This window comes from Ursus arctos, unplaced genomic scaffold (assembly GCF_023065955.2).
Source record: "Ursus arctos isolate Adak ecotype North America unplaced genomic scaffold, UrsArc2.0 scaffold_23, whole genome shotgun sequence".
Lineage (NCBI taxonomy): Eukaryota > Metazoa > Chordata > Mammalia > Carnivora > Ursidae > Ursus > Ursus arctos.
In genome coordinates, this window is record NW_026622908.1 from 31,538,072 (window position 1) to 31,564,073 (window position 26,002).

Sequence of the window (26,002 nt, forward strand, 5' to 3'; positions counted from 1 at the left end):
TCTTTTCTTTCTTTCTTCTTCCTCTTTTTTTTTTTTTTTAAAGCTGAGTATACCTATGTTTATTTCTTTATTTTCAAACTTTCTTTGTGACTCTTTAGGTAGGAAGACTGTTTCAGTTGTTTAAACCTTTCTGTTCTGTTACTCATTTGTCTACAAAGAACTTTCTCAATGGAAAAGAGGATCTCTACAATTTAATAATGACTCTAATGTCTAGAAAGTAGGGAAATTACTGTTTTGTTCTGTTTGTACTCAAACTTGTACTTAACTCTTTTTTCTTAAATGTTCCTGATTTGCCCTATTGAGCTTTTCGTTCTGCATCTAAAACATTAAAGAACTCTATGTTAAAAACTGGAAAACGGGCACCTGGGTGGCTCATTCGGTTAAGTGTCTGCCTTCGGCTCAGGTCATGATCCCAGGGTCCTGGGATTGACCCTCATGTCAGGCTCCTTACTCGGTGGAGAGTCTGCTTCTCCCTCTCCCTCTGCCCCCGCCTAATTGTGTGCACACACACACTCTCTCTCTCTTGCTCTATCTCTAATAAAATCTTTCAAAAGAGAAAGAAAGAAAGAAACAAACAAACCAACCAACCAACCCTGGAAAACAGAGATTATTTTTTTAGTAAACTTTAGTTAACTTTTCCCAGTTTTTTTTTTTTTAATAGACTCCATGCCCACTGTGGAGCCCAATAAGGGGCTTGAACTCACAACCCTGAGATCAAGACCTGAGCCGAAATCAAGAGTCAGACACTTAACTGACTGAGCCACCCAAGCACCCCTAACTTTTCCCAGTTTCAAGGACCAGAGATATTATCTAGAGTCATTTTTATATAGTCCTGCCAAATTGTTCAGTCGTTTCTTTGAAATTTTGCCTTTTTTTTCTTTGTTGTCTGTGTCACCTTAAATCTAGTGTATCACCGACCCCCATTCTGGACTGCTGAAGTAACTTCCTAGCTGGTCTCTCTGCTTCTTGTCCCTTTACTTTATCCTCCCTTCTCTGTATTCAAATTAATGTCCCTAAATCTTATCTAAAGAAGAATCTGCATTGACTCCCTACTAATCTTTTAGAGCCTCTTTTGCTCACTTCCATGACTCCCTAGTAATCTGGCAAGACCATACTTACCCACTTTATTTTTCTTTACCCCTTTACATGAAAATTCTCAGCTATGTATTTCGTAATTTTGCTTCTCCCCTATTCTTTCTCCTCTCCCTCTGAGACTCCACTTACACATATGTTAGACCTTTCCCTGTGTCCGTGTGTCTCAGGTAACCACATATTTCATTTTGTACCTGTTGTCGTGGTATGATTAAATACCTTAAATCATCCCTTTCACTCTCAAAAGTATCCAAGAGTATTGGTCACTTTGTATCTTTCATACACTTTTCTTTATTTTCCATTCTTTTGCCTTTCTGTACTTCATTCCTGATACTTTCTTTTGGCCTGTATTCATGTTCACTATTTCTATCTCCTGCTGGTCTAATCTGCTGTTAGACTCAACCATTGAGTTCTTAATTTAGCGTTTTGTTTTTTAGTTGTAGAATTTCTACTAGGTTCTTTTTACAGTGTTTAGTTCTCTGTGAAAATCCTCAATTTTGTGCTTTATTTAATTGAACATATTAAGCATAATAACTTTTAAGAATGTGTCTAATTATTAATATACTTCTAAAGTCTGTTGTATCTTAAATTTGGGTCATTTGGGTTTATCTCCATGAATGCCTTTATTTTAATATATGCCAGATATTGTATATGAAAAATTGTAGAGATAATTTGGAGCCTAGGGTGACATTATTTTATTCCAGAGAGAAATTACACGTGTTTCTGGCAAAGGCTAAGGACAGACCTTATCCCACATTGTTGAAGATGAGTGATATTTAAAATTTTTCATAATAAAAACTTTAAAAAAGTTATCTTGAAATTGTACAAATTACAACTACATTTAATTGTTTTCTGAGAGAAAAAATAGCCACTGGTTTTGTAAATTAAAAAAAAATTAATACAGCAATAGCATATTTATCTGGGTTATATATTATGGATAAAAATAGAAAGGAAGAACAGAGATGGACTGTGAAGAACAAGGAAATGCTTGGAGAAAAGGAACAGAAGAAAGACCTATATGTAATATCTATCATCTCTACCCCTTTTGTCCTCATTTTCTGTGCTAATCTTAAAATTCAACCCATTACCTAATGTAAAATGGTATGGCTGCTTTGGAAGACAGTTTGGCAGCTTCTCAAAAAGTTAAATGTTGAATTACCATATGACCCAGTAATTCCCTTTGTAAGTATATATAAAGAATTGAGAACATATGTTAACACAAAAACTTGTACACGAATGTTCTTAGCAGTATTATTTATAATAGCCAAAAAGTGGAGACAGCTAAAATGTTCATCAGCTGATGAATCAGTAAACAAAATTTGGTGTAGGCATACAGTGGAATATTATTTAGCCATAAAAAGGAATGAAGTACTGAGACCTTCTACAACATAGATTGAACCTTGAAAACCTTATGCTTAGTGAAAGAAACAAACCACAAAAAGATTACGTAATTTCCTTTATATGAAATGTCCAGAATAAGCAAGTCCGTAGCTACAAAGCATATTAGTGGTGGCCAGGTACTGGAAGGAAAGAGTGACTGATAACAAATGTGGGATTCCACTTTAGTGTAATGAAAATGTGATCGTTGTGCATCTTTGTGAATATACTAAAAAGCAAAAATCTGTATACTTTAAAATGGCAAATTTATGATATGTGAATTATATCTCAGTTTTTTTAAAAAAAGCTATATAAAATGATTTTTAAAAAAATCCTAAATCACCCGTGCCTCCCCAGTTCAAAAGCTCTAGGTCTTTGTCCCCTTCCTTCTAAGCTACTCTCCATTCCCAATACTGTGCACTCTGTAGTTTTCAAAACTACCTTTCCTTGCTACCTTTTACTCAGATCTTTACAACTGTGATTCTGTCGTGCTGACTCCTGATGATTTGGGCCTTCGCATTCTGCAGCTGCCATAAACTTTCTCTTTCATATGTTTGCCATGTTCACAAATAAGCATATTTTCTTTCAACTTGCCCATTCTTATCTCAGATGTGTAGTCTCTCATATTGTCTTGTTCTTTTGCATTTTTGATGTTTTATTTTTTTTTTTAAGATTTTATTTATTTATTTGACAGAGATAGAGACAGCCAGCGAGAGAGGGAACACAAGCAGGGGGAGTGGGAGTGGGAGAGGAAGAAGCAGGCTCACAACGGAGGAGCCCGATGTGGGGCTCGATCCCATAACGCCGGGATCACGCCCTGAGCCGAAGGCAGACGCCCAACCGCTGTGCCACCCAGGCGCCCCTGATGTTTTATTTCTATGTGCAGTCTCTAAGTTTTTATTTTTTAATTATTTTTTTAAGTTTGGTTAATTTTTTTAGTAATCTCTACCCCTAACATGGAGTTTGAACTCACAACCTTGAGATCAAGAGTTGCATGCTCTTCTGACTGAGCCAGCCAGGTGCCTCCAGTTTGTAAAATTTTAAATTATGAATTCATCTAGCTAAAAGTTGGAAGGAAATGTTGTGAGTGTGGTCTGGCAGCAGGCTCTTGAAAATCCAAGGTTGTTGAAAGCTTTTCCCAGGGCTCTTTCAGGCTTGCTTCTGCCTGTTTCTAGGGGTTACAGTTGTTCTGGGACCAGTTTTTAGATTAATTTCTTGGCTTTTTATTTCCTTATCTTGCATGTAGGTAATGTAACTTTGGGTCTTATGTCTAGGTACTTTACTGACAATACTTTTGAAGTTTTGAGAGTGATTTTCCCACCTCCCAACCTTGCCATGATAGGATGACAAACCTCTTTATTACTTTTCTAGGATTCTTCTCGCCTCTGTGATCAAGGAGCACTTAGTTCTACGGTTTTGTGCAGAGCGCTGGGTTTCTACCTGCCTGTAAGATTGAGGTACTATATTCCCACCCCCATGCTTGTTCTCATATTCATTAGGAGAACCTGACCTTGGGGCGCTTGGCTGGCTCAGTCAGTAGAGCGTGTGACTCTCAATGTCAGGGTTGTGAGGTCAAGCCCAACATTGGGTATGGAGCCTACTTTAAAACAAAAAACAAACAAACAAACAAAAACCAAAAGAACCACCTGACATTGCTTCCCATAGGCCTCAGCTCCCTGGCATCAGTTTTTCTCTTACATCTATGGCATTGACTTACCTGTTCTGGAGCCTGGGATTTCTTGACATTTCTTGTTCAGTTGTATGTCAAAACCTTTTATTGTCATAATTTTTCTGCATTTTTATGTGCTTGTAGCAGGAGGGTAGACTAACAACATCAGTTCAGTCCACCTTGTTGGATGTCCCCCCCAGAGATTTTATACTCCTGTGTATCATGACACAGTGCATTGAAGTCTTTGCCTACTTTAAGGCATGGATTTTCTGTGACGGAATTTGGAAGCACAGCCAGAGCAGTCATTCAGATGTTTGAAAAACTATATTTGAAATAGGTCTACAAGGAGATAGACCTAATTTTAGAAAATTTTATGCTGGATGAAAGTTAGTTTTCTACCCTATTATAGACCATTTGATGAGAATTGATTTTGTTTGTTTATTTAGAATTTTTTTTTGAAAACCATGAGATCTACAGAAAAATTGTAAGACTTTTACAAGTGTACTCTCGTATACTCTTCACTTAGATTCATACATTGTTCATGCTTTGCCACATTGCTTTACTTATCATACAGTATATGTCTCTGTGTCATACACTATATAATGTAATAATTATTTCTCCCCCCCTTTTTTTTTGCTGCACCCTTGATAAAAGTTACTTATATTTCTTAAGAATAAGACCATTGACCAAAGTGTAATTGTATCAAATTCAGGAAATTTAACATTGGTATACAGTTACTAGTCTACCTAGTATATAGTCAGTACCAAATGTTACCAAGTATACATTCAGTATCAAATGTTACCAGTTGTTTCAATACTGTTCTTTATAGCAACTTCTTTTTTAACATTTTATTTATTCATTTATTTATTTTAGATTGTATTTTTAAATAATCTTAACCCAATGTAGGGCTTGAACTAAAAACCCTGAGATCAAGAGTTGCATGCTCTACCGACTTAGATTGTATTTTTAAATAATCTTAACCCAATGTAGGGCTTGAACTAAAAACCCTGAGATCAAGAGTTGCATGCTCTACCGACTGAAGATAGGCTTCCCTATAAAACTTTTTTAGAAGTCCATGATTAGGGTACCTAGGTGGCTCAGTCAATTAAGCAGCCCACTCTTGACTTCAGCTCAGGTCATGATCTTAGGGTCTTGAGATCAAGGCCTGCATCAGGCTTCATGCTCAGTGCAGAGTCTGCTTGAGATTCTCTCTCCCTCTGCCCCTCCTCCCACATGTGCAGGCTTGTGCTTGCTTGCTCTCTCTCAAATAAATAAATAAAATCTTTAAAAGTCCATGATCAAGCATTGCATTTAGTTTTTATACCTCTTTAATTGCTTTTATTCTAAAACAGTTTTTCAGCTTTTTTTTTTTTTTTGGTGGTCTTTCATAAGATTGACATTGAAGACTACAAGCCAATTATTTTGTAAAATGTTGTTTTAGTTTAAGCTCATCTAATTGCTTCTTCATGGTTAGATTCAGTTATGCAGTTTTAGCAGGAAAGCTACATAAGTGATGGGTCCTTCTTACTACATCACATCAAGAGGAATGTAATGTCAGTTTTTAAGTTGTTGTTATGTTTCTTTCATTACTTTCTTAAGATTGTATGTACCGGACTTCTCTGTAAGTAATAAGTAATCTGTGGGAAGATTGTGTAAATATCCCATTTGCCATCAAACTGTCACCCACTGGTTCTCATCTACTGGTGAATCCCCCTCTGTGGTGATTTTCTTGAGTCAGTTATTCCATAGTAGTTGCAAAATGGTCATTTTTTATAACTTTTTTATTCCATATACACTTAATACTTAACAATCTGTTGTAAAGAAATATTAATCTTCCCCCATTTATTGTACATCTGCCGCTGAAACCAGTGTTGGGGAAAATGTGAAAATCCTTGTTATAGAAAAAATGACTGGCAAGAAAAGATTGTCTCTGCTCTTCCATTGTTAGCTGGAAAAGTAAATATAAAATTGTGAGTTTTAATTTCAGTGCTCCCCAGACCTCATATTCTTGCATGATAAACATGAATTTAAAAGTGCTTTATGGAGGGGCACTTGGATGGCTCAGTCGGTTAAGCATCTGATTCTTGATTTCTGCTCAGGTCATGAACTCAAGGTCCTGAGACTGATGAGCCCCACCTCGCTCTGTACTGGGCGTGGAGCCTGCTTAAGATTCTCTCTTCCTCTCCCTCTCCCCCATCCCCTCCCCCCCTTTCTCTCTCTCTCTCTCTCTCTCTTTCTCTCTCTCTGGCGGAAGTGTACTTTGTCTCTCAAAAAAATCTAAAAGTGGTTTAAGGGTACTGCATTAAATTCTTATCAATCTTGAAAATAACATTTGTGCTGAGCATCTGTCAGTAATTTTTTTAATTGTAGGCAAAATATCCTATAAAATCCTTAATAATTTTTGAGGTTACTATTTTGTAGTTTGCAGGAATAGAAATAAGCATTACATAAGTATGAAAGCAATATTGTTAATATGCCAGGAGTTGTTACTCAGAACAACTGAATTTGGTTAATAAATATCCTTAAAATACCATGGAAGTGTTGACTTTTCAATATTAGATTAGTTCCATATATAAATTGCTTTTCAAAAAACCTGAAGTTGTCAAGAGAATTGGAGGACAAGCCACAGACTGGAAGAAAATATTTACAAAAGACACACATCTGATGAAAGACTGACCCAAAATATACAAAAATCTCTTAAAACTCAACAATTAAAAAAAACACGCAACCCCATTAAAAAAGTGGACCAAAGACCTTAACAGACACCTCACCAAAGATATAAAGATGGCAAAGAATCATATGAAAAGATACTTAGCATCATATGTCATCAGTGAAATGGCTATACATACAAGGTTATTATAGTATTATTGACAGTATTTCCTATGCTGTACTTTTCATCGCTGTGACTTATTTATATTATAGCTGGAAGTCTGTACCTCTTAATCCACTTCACTTATCTCACCCATCCCCCTACTCAAAACTAAACATACTCTTACCACATGATCCAGCAGTCACACTCCTTGGTATATACTAAAGGAATTGAAAACTTGTTCCCAGCAGAACGAGGGTTCTTGGAGCCTTCTTTGGGGGAAATTCAGTGTCTTCAGAGGGCAAAATCTTTACTGACACTTGAGGTTTTTTTTCAATTGAAAAAGTTTGGGGAGGGGGAGCAGCTTGTTCCCAATGACCCTCTGAGCCCCACTGGTTTATCAGCCTTACTCATATACCCTGAGTTTCTACTCTCTTTTTGGTGCCTCATGGTCAAGTGTGAATGGGACAGCCAAAGGGTCACCAGTCATTTGCTGAAAGCCTCCAACATAGCTGCCAGTGTTTTTCAAGCCAAGTGAAGAACAGGACTCCAGAGATGGGAGTGGGAGTGTGTACTGTATGGATGGAGATTTCTATGATTTTTGTCCTGCATAACCAACCACCCCGACCTGCACATACACAGACAGGCTAAAGAGTGTTTGTGAGACTTGCGCTGGATAAGTGACCTTGGGAGCCTGATTAGTTGACATTAGCTGGCCTCCAGGTCAGAACTGGCCCTTCTGGTCTGGACGCTAAGAGCTGTAAATTTTGCCTTACATCTCCTCCTGCTCCAGGTTGGGCTGGCCCCCCAGAATGGAATTGGGAGGGGAGGCAAGCACATATGGCCCAGGCTCCTTGAAGATGTTAAGACATGATAACATAGGAATTCTGCTCGCTCCAAACTGCACGTAGGTGAACAAGTGTTTAGCTTCAGATCCTGTCATTTGCCCTATAAATACAGTCCTTATGGGGATTTTCACTTGGAAGTCTCACCTGAGGGGAGGACACTCCACCCGTGTCTCTGTCGGGACTCCAGCCTGGCTGTCTCCGCGGAGGTTCAGCTAATGAGGTTGGATGTTGTAAGTACCGATTTGCTACAACTCTGTCTTATTCTCCTTTACTGCTTACTATTGCCCTCACCTATGCAAATTTCCCTTTTCTTCTTCCTGTTTCCATTAGATTTTTTAAAAGATTTTATTTATTTGAGAGAGAGAGCACGAGTGGGAGGCAGAGGGAGATGGAAAAGCAGACTCCCTGCTGAGTGGAGAGCCCAACATGAGGTTTGATCCCAGGACCCTGAGATCATGACCTGAGCCGAAGGCAGATGCTCAACTGACTGAAATGCCCAGGCGCCCCTCTATTAGATTTTGATGATATCAATAAAGTGGTTTTTTCCCCCTTCAAAACTGGGAGTATGGCTGCTGTGAATCTTTTCTTCAGAACGGAGTGCCTCATATAGACCTGATCATTAAAGTCTAGCATGTTTTTTGATTGTTTCCAACAAGTTGAACGTTAGGGAGGAAGAGCGGTTTTGCCCTGAATGGGGTTATGAAAGGGGTGTAGGACCCAGAGTAGGTTCTGACTGCTTCTTCTATGGATTTTTAATAAAATAATCTTCCTGTTTCATTCCCATCTGCCATTCTGCTTTTAGGAGATAGATCTGGTAACTCTCATTCCTTAGCCTGTCTTGGGTTCTTAGGTTCAAATGAGCTTGCTTTGTTTAGGGTTTTCTCCCATGGCTGGCTGGGATATCAGCTCTGCTCTGCTCAATTATCTGTTCCTTCTGTTTTCTGTTTTCCCAGAACTGTGATGCCGTTATCTCCATGCCCATTCTTTTGGTCCCTGTATGCTTTTTAAGCCCTTCCCCCATTCCCTGCCCCCCCCTTTGGTTTTAATGATGTTTTAGGAGTGAGCAGAAATAAACATAAGCATGGAAACCTTTATATGTTTTAACCAGTCTGTTCACTTTTCCCCCCAATATTTTGTTGATATCTTTCATTTGTTATCTCCTTTTCTGCCTTTTCTTTTCTTTTCTTTTCTTTTCTTTTCTTTTCTTTTCTACTATTTTTTTGAAGATGTTATTTATTTGAGAGAGAGAGAGCAGAAGCAGAGGGAGTGGCAGACTCTCTCCTGAGCAGGGAACCCAACTTGGGGCTTAGTCCCAGGACCCTGGGGTCGTGACCTGAGCCAAAGGCAGATGCTTAACTGACTAAGCCATGGAGGCACCCCCTTTTCTGCTTTTATTTACAACCTTTATATTTCTTTGCTCTTAATGGGGGATTGGGAAGATAGTTGAGATAAATGTTTTTCTACCTATTTAAGTAGAACTCAATTTTTTTTTTAAAGTTAAAATGAGCATTTCAGTATGAAAGTCAGAGACCTAGAGAACCTGCCTATCCAGGTAAGTCTGCTTTTCCCTTAGTTGATTATATATTTTGCACTGGAGCAGTGATGTAGAGTCTTCTATCTAATATTTGGATGTTGATGATTATCTACATCCATTACTACATAACAATAGGAGAATTTATTTAATGGCATATTCTCTTTCATTGTTGCGTTAAAATATAAATAACATAAAATTTACCACCTTAACCATTTTTAAGTGTATAGTTAAGTGGTACTACATTGTTATGCAGCTGCTATCCCCATCACCCATCCCCATAACTTTTTCATCTTGTAAAACTGAAAGTCTGTACTGTTAAGCACTAACTCCCCATTCTCTCCTCCCCCAGCTCCAGACAACCACTATTATACTTTATGGTGATAATTTGACCACTCTTAAGTACCTCATATAAATGGTGTCATACAGCATTTGTCCTTTTGTGACATGCTTATTTCACTTATCAGCATGTCCTCAAAGTTCATCCATGTTGTAGCATGTGTCAGAATTTCCTTCCTTTTTAAGGTTGAATGATATTCCATTGTGTGTGTGTATATATATATATATACCACATTTCACTTATATTTTCTTTTTTTTTTTTTAAGATTATTTATTTATTTGACAGAGAGACAGCCAGAGAGCGAGAAGACAAGCAGGGGGAGTGGGAGAGGAAGAAGCAGGCTTCCAGCAGAAGAGCCGATGCGGGGCTCGATCCCATAACGCTGGGATCACGCCCTGAGCCGAAAACAGATGCTTAACGACTGAGCCACCCAGGCGCCCCTCACTTATTATATTTTCAATACCTGTTTATAAAAATAGTTTAGTATGGTATAAATCTCTATATGTTCTAAACACTTTGGGAACCTTAAAGAGTTATTTGTTGTTATGCTTTTCTATTAATGAAAATGATGGAGGCATCTGGGTGGCTCAGTCAGTTAAGCATCCAACTCTTGATTTTGGCTCAGGCCATGATCTCAGGGTGATGAGATCGAGCCCTGTAGCAGGCTCCACACTTGCTTGGTGGGCATGGAGCCTGCTTAAGATTCTCTCCCTCTCCTTCCTCCCTCCTCTCTCCTCTCTCACTCTCTAAGAAAAGGGGGGGAAAAGGAAAATGATGTGCAGAGAATGTTGTTGAATTGAAATTGCTCTTCAAAGCCCATTAAAAAATGTTTGTTGTTAAATGTTGTGTAAGTCTTGAAGAAAGGCCTTAATTGAGGTTATTTCTCAGCAGGAAAAGCTGTAAGTGATGAGTCTGGGGAAAATAGGTGTTGATGAGGGGACAGCAGTATTTGTGGGAGGATTACGATGTGTAAATATATTTTTGACCTAATTAAGCCATTTTATGGAAGGTAACACTTGGTAAATTTAATCAAATATATGTTGGTGGGAACCACATAGAATTTTTTGTAAATATCTGAAATTATACATAGTAATTAGGTTATGTCCCTAGGGTGAAAAATTTAATAAAGAAGGTGGTAAGTAGCTCTGATTAACTTACATATTCAGCATATTATCAGGAAAGGGATAAGAAATTTAAAAGTTTGCAGAAGAGTTTGCAACATTATTGAGACACTATAATGCTAAGAGGTAAAATGGCCTTGACTTGAACTAAGTGATAACCTAAAAGCCCTACTTGGCTCAATCCCCTGGCAGCTGATGCAGTGCATTAAAACCCACCCTATCAGGGCATCTGCACCTTTAATGTAAACGGGCTTTTAGTCAGTTATAATGTGTTGGTGACAATGACTAATGTAGGCCATGGTCTGCAGTGTCTAAAGAAAAGAAAGCCAAATACATTGTCAGGTAGGAAGCCTCTGTAGGCTTTTTTTTTTTTTTTTTTTTGAGAGAGAGTGAGTGCGTTGGTGGTGGGAAGTGGCAGAGTGAGAGGGAGAATCCCAAGCAGGCTCCACTGGGTGTGGGGCCTGGTGCAGGGCTTGATCTGAGGACCCACAGATACAAAGAATTGGACACTTAACCTGCTGAGCCACCCAGGCACCCCTCTCTAAACCCTTGTTGGTGGAATCCCAATTTGCCTACCCCTGAGGTAGAGAAAGATACATGAACCTCATAGTGGGATGATAACCAGGTAACCTTCTGAAATAATTTTAGTTTCACAAAATGGCCACCTTTTAGGAAAGGCAGTATGTTCATCACTTGATGCTTCTCTTTCCGTCTGCTTAGCAGTTTTATTTTTCAAATAATAAATAGGATTTATGGTATATAAACTGTCTCTTGTAACTGAAGTTGTCTTCAGAACCTTGATTGGACTAATAAAATTAGTTTTTTGAGCATATACATCCAAGGACTGGACACTGATTCTGGATCACGATTTATTTGGTAATTTCAGTGACCAAGATCTTTCTTTAAAGTGCTAGCAGCCTCTGATTACCTTTTCAAAATTTCACTTATTTTCCCTTCTGACTTTGTATGGGGAATCTTGAAGGTCAGACTCAAGAGTTTGTCAAAATTTCTGGAGCATAGGAGTAATATAATGATACAAGGCTTTACTTAACAGTAACCTTTTAGCATTTTGCCTAAGGTTTACAGTGTAACCTAGAGGAAGGTGTTGAGGAAAACTTTTCCTATACATTCTTAATGTTTAGTACCTGGGGGCCTGCAATTTAAACTGACTAGAGACTAGCAACCATAGGAGTACTCAGTGATGAATAACCCAGGTGATTAGAATTTGTACTTAGTGCCTAATTTAGTAAGAGAAGGGGGCCTAGGAGAAAAGGTTTTTAAAAAATGATTGATTGATTGATTGATTGTAATCTCTCTATGCAACATGGGGCTCAAATTCATAACCCCGAGACCAAGAGTCGTACACTGTTCCCACTAAGCCATCCAGGCGCCCTGGATAAAAGACTTTTATGGGAAGAACAAGTCAGTTTCTTTAGAAAAGACAAATGAGTCTTTAGGAGAACAAATGGGAGATAAGAAAGTTTGTGATAATATTTGTTTAGGTAGTTGCAAATGGTCTTTCCATCTTCTTCCTGACCTTGAAACTCCCCCAGAGTGGGGACTTGTGATCTCTCTCTTGGGAGTACATGCCAGCCTGAAATGGGAATTTATGGCTGTCCTCATTTTTCAGAAGTTTCTGCTTTTAGTCAGATAAGGGAAGCCCAAGAAGGTTTCTTTCTACATCTGTTGAATCTCAAATGTCTTCAGCTTAAAATAATCTTTATGCCAAAGTGGCTTATTTTGGGATGGCATATCCTGATCTCCTTCAAATATAGAGTAACTAACCAAGTGAGTCTCTTCCAGATAAGAAATGAGACCTGGATTAAGGTGGTTCTTTGGAAATGAAAATGTAGCACTTGCAAAAGGATTTTGTATAAGCAAGAACTTGAAGGATTTAGTAACTGGCTAGTATTAGTAAAGGGCAGAAAAAAGGGAAAAATTGTAGATCTCTTTTTAGTGTTTGTTCCAAATTTCCCTTTAAAGTCCTTGGAACACTCAAAGAAGGAATTTTGCAAAAAGAAGGCATAGGGTAAACTTTATGTAACATTTATATTGTAAAGAATGAATTAACTGCTTGATAGGCTAGGCCTTAAGGGAACAACAAGCTCTGATGCTGTAGATAACTTTCTCCCCAGTGGAGAGCTCACCCCTTTTGGCTCAATAACTAACTCTAATTACATAATCCTTTTAGTGCTTACCGCAGTACAAAAAGTCACAAGAGTCATTGTTTGCATTGGTAGATGTTCTGGTGGTGGGAACACAGTTCCCCACTTCAGTATAAAATAAGGGCAGTACAATCCTCCAGCACTGTTCTTATCTCAGATCTGTTACTGTGGTTGCTTCAGGGCCTTGAGTGATTTAACCCTTTAAAAGGCTTTTTATTTTTACCATAACATTTGTTCCTGTTCTTTTTAACTAAAGCTAGGAAGGTCTGAAAGTGGGTGTGTGCTTCAAATGCTGTGGAACATATAAATGGTAGGCTCCAAAAGATAAAGTCCTTTATAATTTGGATCACTTCAGGCTTTAACCTGTCCTTAATCACAGTGGACTCTATACTATGGCATATGAGTCCCATAGTCGTTTCTTTTCAGGTGTTTTATTTCTCCTTTATTGGTTTATCCCCCCTCCCCCATAAATTTGCTCAGGTAGCCCTGTGCTATAGAAAACATCTTTTTCACAGCAGCTTGAGGTCTCTTCCTGTCTAACTTCTCAGAATCCAGCTGAACCAGCTCCACTCTTAAGAAGTGATCCTCTCAAAGGTCATTAGCAACACGAGGCCAAGTCCAGCGGCCTTCTCTCACCTTGAGAATGAAGGAAACCAGAGTGCGTCACTCCAAAATATGCCTCTTTGACATAAACATTATTTTGATCCGAAGGCAGTTAAGCAGCAGATGCAGGAGAACCTTTCTTCACCTTCTGCTTTTCTGCCTGAAGGTGAGATAAACTCTCCTTTTCCTAGGGACAGACTCTTACCAGCTCAGAGAAGGCCCGGGTGGAATCTGCGAACAACCTTACGCCATTAGTTTCTTCCTATATATTTACCTTCCCACAGTTTGCCACCCTTGGAAGCCTAGAATTGCTTTCCTTTGTCTTGTCGTTTCTCTACAACTTGATCATTCTTTTTTGAAGATCCCATATAAGCCACAGTTCTGAGGCACACTGTTGAACTATTTTTCTGTTGAGGTTTCTCTTACGAGATGTGCACTGCAGGTGTTAATAAACTGTTTTTCTCTTGTTAATCTTTTTTTTTTTTTAAAGATTTTATTTATTTATTTAACAGAGACAGAGACAGCCAGCGAGAGAGGGAACACAAGCAGGGGGAGTGGGAGAGGAAGAAGCAGGCTCACAGCAGAGGAGCCTGATGTGGGGCTCGATCCCATAACGCCGGGATCACGCCCTGAGCCGAAGGCAGACGCTCAACCGCTGTGCCACCCAGGCGCCCCTCTTGTTAATCTTTTTATTAAAGAGGCTCAGCTGAAAACCTGAGGGGGTAGAGGTAAAGTTTTGCCTCCTCCACAAGAATTTATATATTGTTGACCATCCCTTCAATCTTGAAACTCACTTCCTCTCAATTTCAGTGATAACTGCCCAGAAGTCTTTTTTCCTATTTCTCTGATAAGCTCTGGCATTTCTCTTTATGTTTCTTTTATGTCAGTATTTTCCTGGGGCCTTTGTTATTTCCCTGTTATCTTCCATGGTGATTTCATCTACTGTTATCATTATTAAACAATTCCTTCTTTTTGGAGAATATCTACTGCTCTCTCCAACTTTAACCTCAGTCTTAACCTTTCCATTAGTTACAAATTGGATATTTTCAGATTGATCTTCTGGTGTTTCTAATTCAACCTACTAAATAACCTGAACTGATTGTCAAAAAATAATGAACCTCGATCCCAAACTTCTACCACAGAAAAATTAATTTATGCTGGATCATGAATATAAACATGAAAGGTAAACAATAACATTTTTAGAAGAAAACGTAGAAGATTTTCATGACTTTGAGATCAGCAAAAAACTTTTCAAAAGCACAAAGAAGTGCTAAAAAAAAGTTGAGAGGGGCGCCTGGGTGGCTCAGTCGTTAAGTGTCTGCCTTCAGCTCAGGGCGTGATCCCGGCATTCTGGGATAGAGCCCCACATCAGGCTGCTCTGCTGGGAGCCTGCTTCTTCCTCTCCCACTCCCCCTGCTTGTGTTCCCTCTCTCTCTGGCTGTCTCTCTCTGTGTCAAATAAATAAAATAAAATCTTAAAAAAAAGTTGAGAAATTTGACTTATTAAAATTAAGAACCTCTGTTAATCAAAAGATTCCATTAAGAGGATACTACTCAGCAATAGAAAGAAATGAACTGTGAATACAAAACACAATATGGATGAATCTCAAAATAATTATGCTAAGTGAAAGAAGCCAAAGAGTACATACTGACTGATTTCATGTATATAAAACTCTAGACAGTGCAGATAGACATCTATAGTGATAGAAAGCATAGTAGTGGTTGCCCAGGGATGGGGCGTTGAGGAGGTGCTGGAAGGAAGGATTCACAAAGGAATATGAGAAAACTCAGGGATAGGTATGTTCACTGTTTTGTGGTAATGGTTTTACAGTTACAAGTAGATGTCAAAACTTACCGCGTATCGGGGCGACTGGGTGGCTCAGTTGGTTAAGCGTCCAACTCTTGATTTCGGCTCAGGTCATGATATTAGGGTTGTAGGGTTGAGCTCCAAGTCGGGCTCCATGCTCAGCGTGGAGTTTGCTTGTCCTCCCTCTGCTCCTCCCCCCCACTCAGGCTCATGTTCTCTCTCTCTAATAAATAAAATCTAAAACAAACAAACAAACACTTACCATGTCTTACAGTTCCAATATATTTTTTATTATCAGTTATACCTCGGTAAGGCTGTCCTTAATGTGGAAATAAACACCACAAAATGAGAATAGGTGAAGGCCATTTAATCAGAGCTTGTCATAGCAGGGGAGTGAGCCACCATCACTTGCGTTGGCAGAGACTCAAAGGCAGGTAGACCCGTGGGAAACTTTATAGTGGAAGAAAGGGAAAACTTCAGATATGTCCTGCTTCGGGGTTATTAGCATGGGAAAGCTGTAGGCAGCCTAACTACAAGTGGGCCCATCCTGTGTGGTGGTCTAGGGATAAGTATTTGGCGTTCTGTGGTTGGTCCTAAGTTGGAAGCAGGGACAAAAATTAGGGGACCTGTCAGTTATTACACAAGTCTTGACTGTTTGGGGTCAGTTTTTACAGGGTTATTGTTTGGCTTCCTGGGCTAGTTAGTTGCAAGAGATAGTCAGACTTCTTGACTGGTTGCTGTAGATAGTATGTTGGCTTCTTGGGCTAGATAGTGGGGATATTAGTTTGGCTCCCTCCCTGGGCTGGTTCCTGCAGGTTGTAGGTCAGAGCTCTATTTTTATATAGTAGTCTGGCCTTTGTCTGTTAGTATATTGAGACTCTCATGAAAAGAAACAGATGTCTTAAGAAAGGCAAGACACAAACTGGGAGAAGATATTTATAGTGCATATCCAACGAAGTACTTAAATCCACTGTATATGTTTTAGAAACTTCTACAATTCAGTAAAAAAAGATAACCTAATTTTTTAAATGGGCAAAAGGCTTGAACTAGTACTTCATTAAAGAGGATTTCCAAATAGCTAGTAAACATATGAAAAGGTGCTAATAGGGGAAATTCAGTGATCATTTAATCACTAATTTAATCATTAATTGTTTAATCCAGATTAAACGAGTTACTACCACACCTCTACCAGGATGGCTAAAATTAAAGAATTAGTAGCACCAAGTAGTGGTATAGCTGTGGAGCAACTGGAACTCTCATACACTGCTGATGGGAGTGTTCATTGGTACAGATTCTGGAAAACTGCCCCTGTCTATTAAAACTAAATATGTATACTTTGTGACCCAACATTAACACCACTGGGTTTACATCTGATGGCATGGAGTGTGTATATCCACCAAAAGACTTGTGTAAAAATATAATAGCTGAAAACAGGAAACAACCCAAATGTTTATCTGCCTAGAATTTATAGTTTGTGGTCTATTCATGAAGTGGAGTGCTACATAAGCAATGAAAAAAAGAATAAACTTCTACATGTAGCATTATAAATGATCTTCACAGGCATGGCTTGAATAAAGGAAGCTACCCACAAAAGAGCTAGTACTGTTTGATTCCATTTATATAAATGGAATGATTTGTCAAAATAGATAAAACTGATCTATGATGATAGAGGTCAGAAGAATGATTACTTTTTGGTGGGTTTACTGACTGAGGGGACACAAGGGACCTCTCTGGATTATTGGAAATGTTCTGTAACTCGATCTGAATTGTGATTATATGGATGTAGACAAACAAAATATCTATTGAAATAGAAATGAAAACAAGATATTTTTTGAGCTGTACACCCAGGATTTGTGCATTTCACTTCATGTAAGTTATACCCCATTTTTATTTATTTTTATTTTTTGGGTTTTTTGTACTTTTACGTTTTTATTTAAATTCTAGTTAACATATAGTGTAATATTAGCTTCAGGAGTAGAATTTAGCGATTAATCACTTACATATAACACCCAGTGCTCATCACAAGTGCCCTCTTTAATACTCATCACCCATTTAGCCCATCCCCCATCTACTTCTCCTCTAGCAACCCTCAGTTTGTTCTCTGTAGTTCTGTTTTATGGTTTGTCTTTGTCTTTTTTTTCCCCTCATGTTCATCTGTTTCATTTCTTAAATTCTACATGAGTGAAATCATATGGTATTTGTCTTTCTCTGACTGACTTATTTCACTTAGCCTAATACACTCTAGTTCCATCCACATCATTGCAAATGGCAAGACTTTTTTCTTTCTTTCTTTCTTTCTTTCTTTCTTTCTTTCTTTCTTTCTTGTCAGAGAGAGAGCACAGCATGGGGAGGGAGAGGGAGAAGCAGGGTCCTCCTTGAGCAAGGAGCCTGATGTGGGACTCAATCCCAGCAGGACCCTGTGATCATGACCTGAGCCAAAGGCAGACACTTAACTGACTGAGCCACGCAGGCATCCCGCAAGATTTCATTCTTTTTGATGGCTGAGCAATATTCCATTGTGTGTGTGTGTGTGTGTGTGTGTGTGTGTACATCACAAGTTCTTTATCCATCTGTTGATGGACATTTGGGCTCTTTCCATAATTGGGCTATTGTTGATAGTGCTGCTGTAAACATTGGAGTGCATGTATTCCTTCGAATCAGTATTTTTGTATCCTTTGGGTAAACGCCTAGTAGTGCAATTGCTGAATTATAGGGTAGATCTATTTTTAACTTTTTGAGGAACCTCCATAGTGTTTTCCAGAGTGGCTGCACCAATTTGCATTCCTACCAACAGTGTAAGAGGGTTCCCCTTTCTCCACATTCTCACCAACACCTGTTGTTTTTTGTGTTGTTGATTTTAGCCATTCTGACAGGTATGAGGTGATACGTCATTGTAGGTTTGGTTTATATTTCCTTGATGAGTGAAGTTGAGCAATTTTTCATGTGTCTTTTGGCCATCGGTATCTTCTTTGGAAAAATGTCTATTCGTATCTTCTGCCCATTTCTTAGCTGGATTATTTGTGTTTTGAGTGTTGAGCTTGATAAGTTCTTTATAGATTTTGGGTACTAACCCTTTGCATATATGTCATTTGTAAATATCTTCTCCCATTCCGTAGGTTGCCTTTTAGTTTTTATTTTTTCTGTTGTGCAGATTTTTATCTTAATGAAGTCCGAGTAGTTCATTTTTTTTTTTAAGATTTTATTTATTTATTTAACAGAGAGACAGCCAGTGAGAGAGGAAACACAAGCAGGGGGAGTGGGAGAGGAAGAAGCAGGCTCCCAGTAGAGGAGCCTGATGTGGGGCTCTATCCCAGAACGCCGGGATCACGCCCTGAGCTGAAGGCAGACGCTTAACGACTGCGCTACCCAGGCGCCCCACCAGCAATTCATCTTTGCTTTTGTTTCCCGTGCCTCACCTTGGGAGACGTAACTAGTAAGAAGTTGCTGTGGCTGATGTCAAAGAGGTTGTTGCCTGTGTTCTCTAGGATTTTGATGGTTTCCTGTTTCACATTTAGGTCTTTCATCCATTTTGAATTTATTTTTGTGTATGGTATTATATCTCAATTTTTAAAATTTCCTGTTTTCAACTCTCTTCTGTTTATACCTTTCCTTAAAACTAGCTTCCTGTTTATTGTTAACTGAAACCTTGTTAAACTTTTTTTAGTTAGTCCTTCCATCCCGTCAGTTCTTCTTTTAAAATATCTCCCATCCGCACTATTTTCAAACTTGACCACAAGCTTGCATTATTGCCAAGGACTTAACTGGTCTCCCTGCTTTTCATACTCAAAACTGTTCTACAATAGCCAGCAAAGCCATCTTTCTAAAGCACCATTCAGATGATGGTAGCACTCTGTTTGTGTTAATTCCTTTCCTCAAAAGTCTTGAGTTCCCATTTCTTTTGTATTGGGTACAGATCAGGCTCACATTGCATTCAAGATTCTCATGATCTGGCCCCAACCAGCCATACTATTTCCCTAGCCATACACAGTCCTTCATAAAAACTAGGATACTTCGGGGGTGCCTGGGTGGCGCAGTCGTTAAGTGTCTGCCTTCGGCTCAGGGCGTGATCCCGGCGTTATGGGATCGAGCCCCACATCAGGCTCCTCCGCTGGGAGCCTGCTTCTTCCTCTCCCACTCCCCCTGCTTGTGTTCCCTCTCTCGCTGGCTGCCTGTGTCAAATAAGTAAATAAAATCTTTAAAAAAACAAAAAACACTAGGATACTTCATAGTTCCAAATCCATTTTGCTCTCTGTTGCTGATACTCTTTGTTCATGTTCTTCTCTCCTTAAATGCTTTCTTCCTCATGCCAGCCCTGTCTCAAAACCATTTCAGCCTGAGGGTCTATGATTTGCCCCATGAAGTCCATGAACCCCCTGAAGTTTACATCTAAACATTTCTACATATGTGCAGTTTTCTAGAGAAAGGACTTGTCTTGTTATCAGACTCTCAAAAGGGGTCCATAAACCCCCCAAAGTTAAATTGATTTAGTGTCCTTCTAAAGGAATACGAATGATTTCATTTTTTGGTTTTTTTTTGAAGATTTTATTTATTTGAGAGAGAGAGAGTGCAAGAGCGTGTGCGACCAGAGGGAGGGGCAGAGGGAGAAAGAATCCCAAGCAGTCTCCCAGCTCTCATGGAGCCCAACACAAGGCTCAGTCTCACCACCCTGAGATCATGACCTGACCCTAAATCAAGAGTCGGACACTTAACCGACTAAGCCACCCAGGCGCCCCTCATTTTATGTTTTAACAGAGTTTTTGTCTTATTAAAATTTAGTCCTCAGTATGGTGGGTAGTAGAACTTTTTTTAATAGATAAGTTATATTTAAAGCTTAAAGTTTCAGATGCAGGTAAAATGGCTTGTCCTCATGCATTGTTTAGGTCCCTAGATTTTAGTTCTTTTCTTGTGTGTGTGTGTTAAGGAAATTCTTTTATTTCCATTCCAGAGAGGGAATTAAATTTTACAGCCTAGATTTTAGTTCTTTGTGAGGAATTTATTTTCCTCAAAAGATAGTATCTTAATATTTTTCACTTTGGTATCTTAGGGGGAAATTTTTTTCCCTCCCACATGACTGTTTTTACAGCTAGACTATACCATCTCTGTATGCTTTGAATTTAAAAAATATTAGTCACATTTTTCAACACTTTTTTTTTTCCTGTTTTAGATTCCTATAGGCAATGGAAACTGATCTCAATTCCCAGGACAGAAAGGACCTGGACAAGTTTATTAAATTTTTTGCCCTCAAGGTAATGTATCTATTCTCTTGAGCTCAGAACTGTTAGAAATAACTTCCGTGCTTCTCCGTTTTTGGAAATATAGAATAACAGCTTGCAGCTTGCCCATTTTAAGGGATACTTCTGTCTGTTGTAAACCAAACTGTGAAGTTTGGGGGCGGTACTGGGGGTGTAACTAAAAAGTAGCTTCCAATTTTCCACAGCTACTTGTTCAAAAAAAAATTTTTTTTGCAAGGCTGTTTGCAGAAATGTCAAACTATTATGCCAGGTTATTGGCACAGTATGTTCCCTTGGGATGGGAACAAAGACTGTGGATTGGAATGGACAGCATTTTGGGCATCTTTCCCAAAGCATCAACTAACTCTGAAATGTCTAACTTCCATTTAGTGTTCCCTTCTGGGTAAATGAGGAATTAAAACTGCCTTAGAAGTTACATTTTCTTAAATCTAAAAATCATTTCCACCTCTCTCACTCCTTCTTCTCATGTTTGCCATGTAAAAAACAATCCATGCAGTAGATTCTGGTTGTAAAATTAGTTGGGAGACTTTTGCCATATGGGCCAAGTGATATGAATAATTGTGGAATCCTTGGTTTAAATCTACTATGATTACATAAGTGTACGGCCGTGAATATTTAAACCTACGGTTGGACTTGTTTCTTTATGAAAGTCAGAGCCACCATGTGCAAATTTCCTTCTGCCATGTGAGAATATTACAGATCCCAAGCCTTGAACTAAAATTCATCCAATCAGTTGACATTATGCCCTCAGAAATATTTACAGTATTATTTTTGTGTCATGGTTTTTTTAAAATATGTTCTCGAATTTTAAAATCCTGTCCTTTCCTAAAGTGTTGTTATGATCATTGGCATCTTTTTAATCCTGCATTCAGAGGGTGTTAACCCTGATTGTGAGTCAAATCAATTTAAGACTGTTCATCTTTGATATCTTTTGTTTGTTTGCTTTTTTTAGACTGTCCAAGTGATTGTCCAGGCTCGACTTGGCGAGAAGATTTGTACTCGTTCATCTTCATCCCCCACGGGTTCAGATTGGGTAAAATTCCTGTTTTTTGTTAAGGCGTGTTTGTCATAAGGAATCATACATAGTGCAATTACAAAGAATACTATTTATAGTATTACTAAATCATAAGATTAATATATCTAATTCCGTTTGATCCATTCACTTGAAGTATGTTTGTCATCGAATGTTAGTCCTAGGTTTATTTGATTCTCATCTTCTTCTGCAGAAAGTGAAAAACTTAGTCTTTAGAAAAATACCATTTTAACTAATCTTTATAATAAGTCATTAGCTCTTTCAGCCTGAGTCTTGGGGCTTTGATGTGGGATATCTTTTCTGGCAAGGGAGAAATGAATGAATGTCCCTAATCACTCAAAGCAATGCCTGCGTTACCCAGCATAACCATCTCTCACTGTTTCATGTTGCCATCATGTTCCTTGTGAGTGTTTACACAAAGTCCCTTTTGTCTTCTAGTTCAATTTAGCAATCAAAGACATCCCAGAGGTTACACATGAAGCAAAAAAAGCACTGGCAGGACAGTTGCCTGCTGTCGGGAGATCGATGTGTGTGGAGATCTCACTCAAGACTTCTGAGGTAAGGTGATGGCCAGGATGGTGTCTTCATTTGGCACTCAAAGCTCTTCACACCCTGTTCCAACTCAGCCTCATTCCTGCCTCTTCCCACTCTGAACTTAGCGTTCCCTGAGGAGGTCATGCTTTTTCTATTTACTCTCCCAAACACTTGGAATAGGCTTTTTGTCCTTATTATATGTCAACTATATGTGAAATGTTTCTACTCATCCTTCAAGACTCATGTGCTCTTGAAAATTCACCCCCTTTCTAGTGGGAGAGGTAAGTACTTTCTTTAGACTTACCATGTGCTTTGTTTACATTGTTTCTAAAATATAACTTGATGTACTGTGATTTTTTTAGATGTGTTTTTACTTACCTTATTTCACATCAGGATCAAGGAAGATATTGTTACTTGTGAGTTTATTAATTTATTTCCACTACAAGATGGTGAAGCTGTGTGATATAGTAAAAGGCAGTTGGAGTTTGGAGCTATACAGACCCAAGTTCAGATCTCAGCTCAGTGACTTTGGCCAAATTACTTAACCCCACCCCCACCAACACCACCAAACTAACATGACACTTTGTAGTCTTGAAGGGTTTTTATATTTTTTCATTTAATCCTTATTTGTAAAGTGCCTAACATAACTTACAGTAGGCGATCATTACATGTTCCTGTTCATACTTTACACTTTTATTCTTGAGGTCAGCAGTTATGCCACATCTTATTTATTGTTGTAGTTCTTCAGATTCTTTTTGAAATGAGGCAGGATGTAAATAAATAATCATCTCTTGTGCCTAGCACAGTACCTGGAAAGGCACATAGTATGGTCTTGATGAATTTTGTTGAATGATGTCAATACTTACTCCATGGAAACCTTAGCACCCAAAAAAGCAAAGCTTCCTGTTCTTCTTTGTTGTGTTGCCAGTTTATACAATGAATTATTTTCCTTAGCGATCCATAGGGAGTCCTAAAGGAATCCCTAGAAGAACTCTTTCCTTTCCCAAGTGGAATCTGAGTATAAAATGTTCCAATTGTTCTAGAAAAACTGTACCAACTTGTCTTGGATACTTCCTGCTATTCATCCTTCCTGGATTTTGGGGAGCAGGGGGAATTCAAAATTTATCACGTCTTTTAAAAATGACAGTATGATGAAAAAGATATATATTAAGGATACATATTTAAATTTGATCTAGAACAAGTAAGTTCTGTATTTCACAAACTAACCCAAGTTTACTCCCAAATCTAAAAGAATAACCCTCTTCCAGTTGATTGGTAATAAGGTTACTTGTGTTCAAAAGTATGACTATCCTTCTTACTAAGTGGCACATAGGAATGTTACAGAGTTGAAGGATTCTGGCTTTAGTTTCTGTTTTTCTTTCCCACCCACTAGACTAAGTCTGTTCTCAGTACCAGAGAAAGACTGAACAGTTTGGCTAAAGACGTTACACAGCTAAAAAGATTTTTAAGTGAGGAGCTTGTTAAGGTATTCCTTAACAGTGGGTGTCACCTAAAAATATCCCCTATAGAATTGGAGGGAAAGGCTCTCTCCATCATCTGAAGTATTAGTCTTTTTAAAGAGCAATTTGGATATCCATAGCAAAAGTCTTAGAAGCATGAGTACTCTTTAATCTAATAATGCTAATTCTGGAAATTTGTCTTAAGAAATTAATTTAGGGCGAGGACAGTTTTAATCTCAAGGCTATTTATGACAATGTTGTTTGTAGTAGTGAAAAATTAGAAACAACCAAATGTCCACATATGGGGGGACTGATGGGATGAAATGGTGCTCATATGGTAGAATACTATGCAGCCATTAAAAATGGTGTAGAATTTTATTATAAGAAAAACTTCATGTTGTGTTTATTAATGAAAAAGTCATAAAAATAACAGTATAAGCTCACATTTTAAAAAAGAAATTTTAAGTTTTATTTATTTATTTATTTATTTATTTATTTATTTAAGTAATGTCTACACCCAACGTGGTGCTTGAACTCATGACCCCGAGAGCTGCATGCTCTTCTGACTAAACCACCCAGGTGCCTCTCACATAATTTCTTGAAGTGGCTGATTGGTTTATAAATTGATTTTTTTTTCTTTCTTTATATTTTCCAATATTTTTGTAGTGACTGTATAGTGCATTATAATAAAATAAATAATCAAATAAAGCTGAAGTATTTTTCAATTGTCCCATCTACAGGGTGATTCCATGGAGTTAGAAATTTGGTGTCTCGAAATGAATGAAAAGTAAGTGCTTTTGTCTTAGGGTCCGTGGTTGTGATAGCTGAGGATAAAGCAGATGACGTCATGTGAAAAGTGGGGCTTTGTTATCAGTCATGGAGGGTGTTCTTCCCACTTAACAAAGCTAATAGGTCTTTGCTACAATTTGCTTCATGCTTGGCTTCCAGCCCAGGCACAGAGATGACCTTCAGCGGGAGGGTCAGTCCAGGGAAACTTAGACACCACAGGGAAAGGAGCAGAGAAAAGACTGAAAAGGATTTGTTGTTTTCCCAGAGTACAGATAGTTCTCTGATTAAATCCCTTGCGAGCTCTTGTAACATGACTGCTCTGTGTTGTCTGTTTTCTGTGTGGCAGACATCCAATATGATTTCCCTTCACTACTCCTTTTTACACGCTGTGTTGATCATAGATTGGAAATGCATGTTATTTTCCTTCTCTGTTTTCTTCCTTCAAGGCAGATTAGCTTACTTCCTGCCTGAAGCTTCAGTTTTCAAGAACAGTATATAGGAAAATGGAGGAAGTAGCAACACATCAAAAGAAAATCTTAATAAGTCATCCGTGGGGTGTGGGCATTATTTACTTTCCTAAGTACAAAGCAGTTGCCAGGTTACAGTCTAAAATTTTAGTACCAAACAGACTTTTCGCCAGACTTCCTATTAGATGTATAGAGGTAGACAGCTCATAAGATACTACATTGAGATTGTTTGCACCTTCAGTAATATAATTGCAATGTTGAATTACTGTTTTTAAGTGTGTAGCTTTATTTCGTAGATAACAGCTTCAAAGCTAGGAAAAAATAGAGTAGGTGCCTTTTGGTATCTGCCTGTTTCTAGAGCACAAAAAAGTAAAACTTTTGCTTACCTTAATAATCTGTTGATAAACTGACAAAGAACTCTAATTACACCTTTAGTTCAGAGCATGTTTTCATGATAAATTTAATCTTATACAGTTTCTATTCATCTCTGTTGACTGTAATATTCTGTGAACGGTGTTATGTGGACTGCAAAGCAGGTTATATCCTATCAGAATTTATGAATAATGCTAATAGATGACTCTCAGTCACTAGACAGAACATAACTAACACTTCTATATCCGCTGCATTTCTGTTCTTGGTTTTCTGTGAGTTGAGTAGGCGAATGCTGATAGTGTCTGTGTGCTCCTCAGGTGTGATAAAGAGATTAAAGTTTCCTACACCGTGTACAACAGACTGTCGCTGCTGCTGAAGTCCCTCCTTGCCATAACTAGGGTGACACCAGCTTACAGACTCTCCAGAAAACAGGGGCATGAATATGTCATATTGTACAGGTAAACAGCAATAGTGCTCACCTTCCTGATTCACTCATTAGCCTTGTCACCTTGCACATTGTCTGACTGGCGTACGGGTATTCTGTGATTAATTTTGGACAGATGGTTGGTAGGTAGTTGATGCTATAGCTTTACCATGATTGTCTGTCCCTCCTCCTTTGTGAACCTCAACTTTCTAAAGCTACCAGGTTCTTTGTCCTTTGGTTCTGTGCACAGTCATGATTCCTGTGGAATGGATTTTGAGATTGTACTGATAGATATCTCAAAGCTGAAAAA

At 38.4% G+C, this 26,002-nt stretch overlaps 1 protein-coding gene across 29 annotated transcripts in view; it reads left to right on the top strand.

Moving 5' to 3' along the window:
- ATG13 (autophagy related 13) overlaps window positions 1–26,002 on the top strand; it is a 50,869-nt gene that overhangs the window by 4,319 nt on the left and 20,548 nt on the right. For 11 of the 29 annotated variants that reach the window (XM_044388987.3, XM_048216980.2, XM_044388981.3 and 8 more), the window contains 6 exons: window positions 3,841–3,926; window positions 20,526–20,607; window positions 21,566–21,646; window positions 22,085–22,204; window positions 24,381–24,427; window positions 25,586–25,726. In XM_044388987.3, the coding sequence (XP_044244922.1) occupies window positions 20,539–20,607; window positions 21,566–21,646; window positions 22,085–22,204; window positions 24,381–24,427; window positions 25,586–25,726 (458 nt within the window). In that variant the 5' untranslated portion in view covers window positions 3,841–3,926; window positions 20,526–20,538. Of the gene's footprint in view, window positions 1–3,840; window positions 3,927–9,292; window positions 9,348–20,525; window positions 20,608–21,565; window positions 21,647–22,084; window positions 22,205–24,380; window positions 24,428–25,585; window positions 25,727–26,002 lie in introns of all 29 variants that reach the window. The other 18 variants (XM_048216984.2, XM_044388980.3, XM_044388983.3 and 15 more) reach the window with 2 other exon arrangements.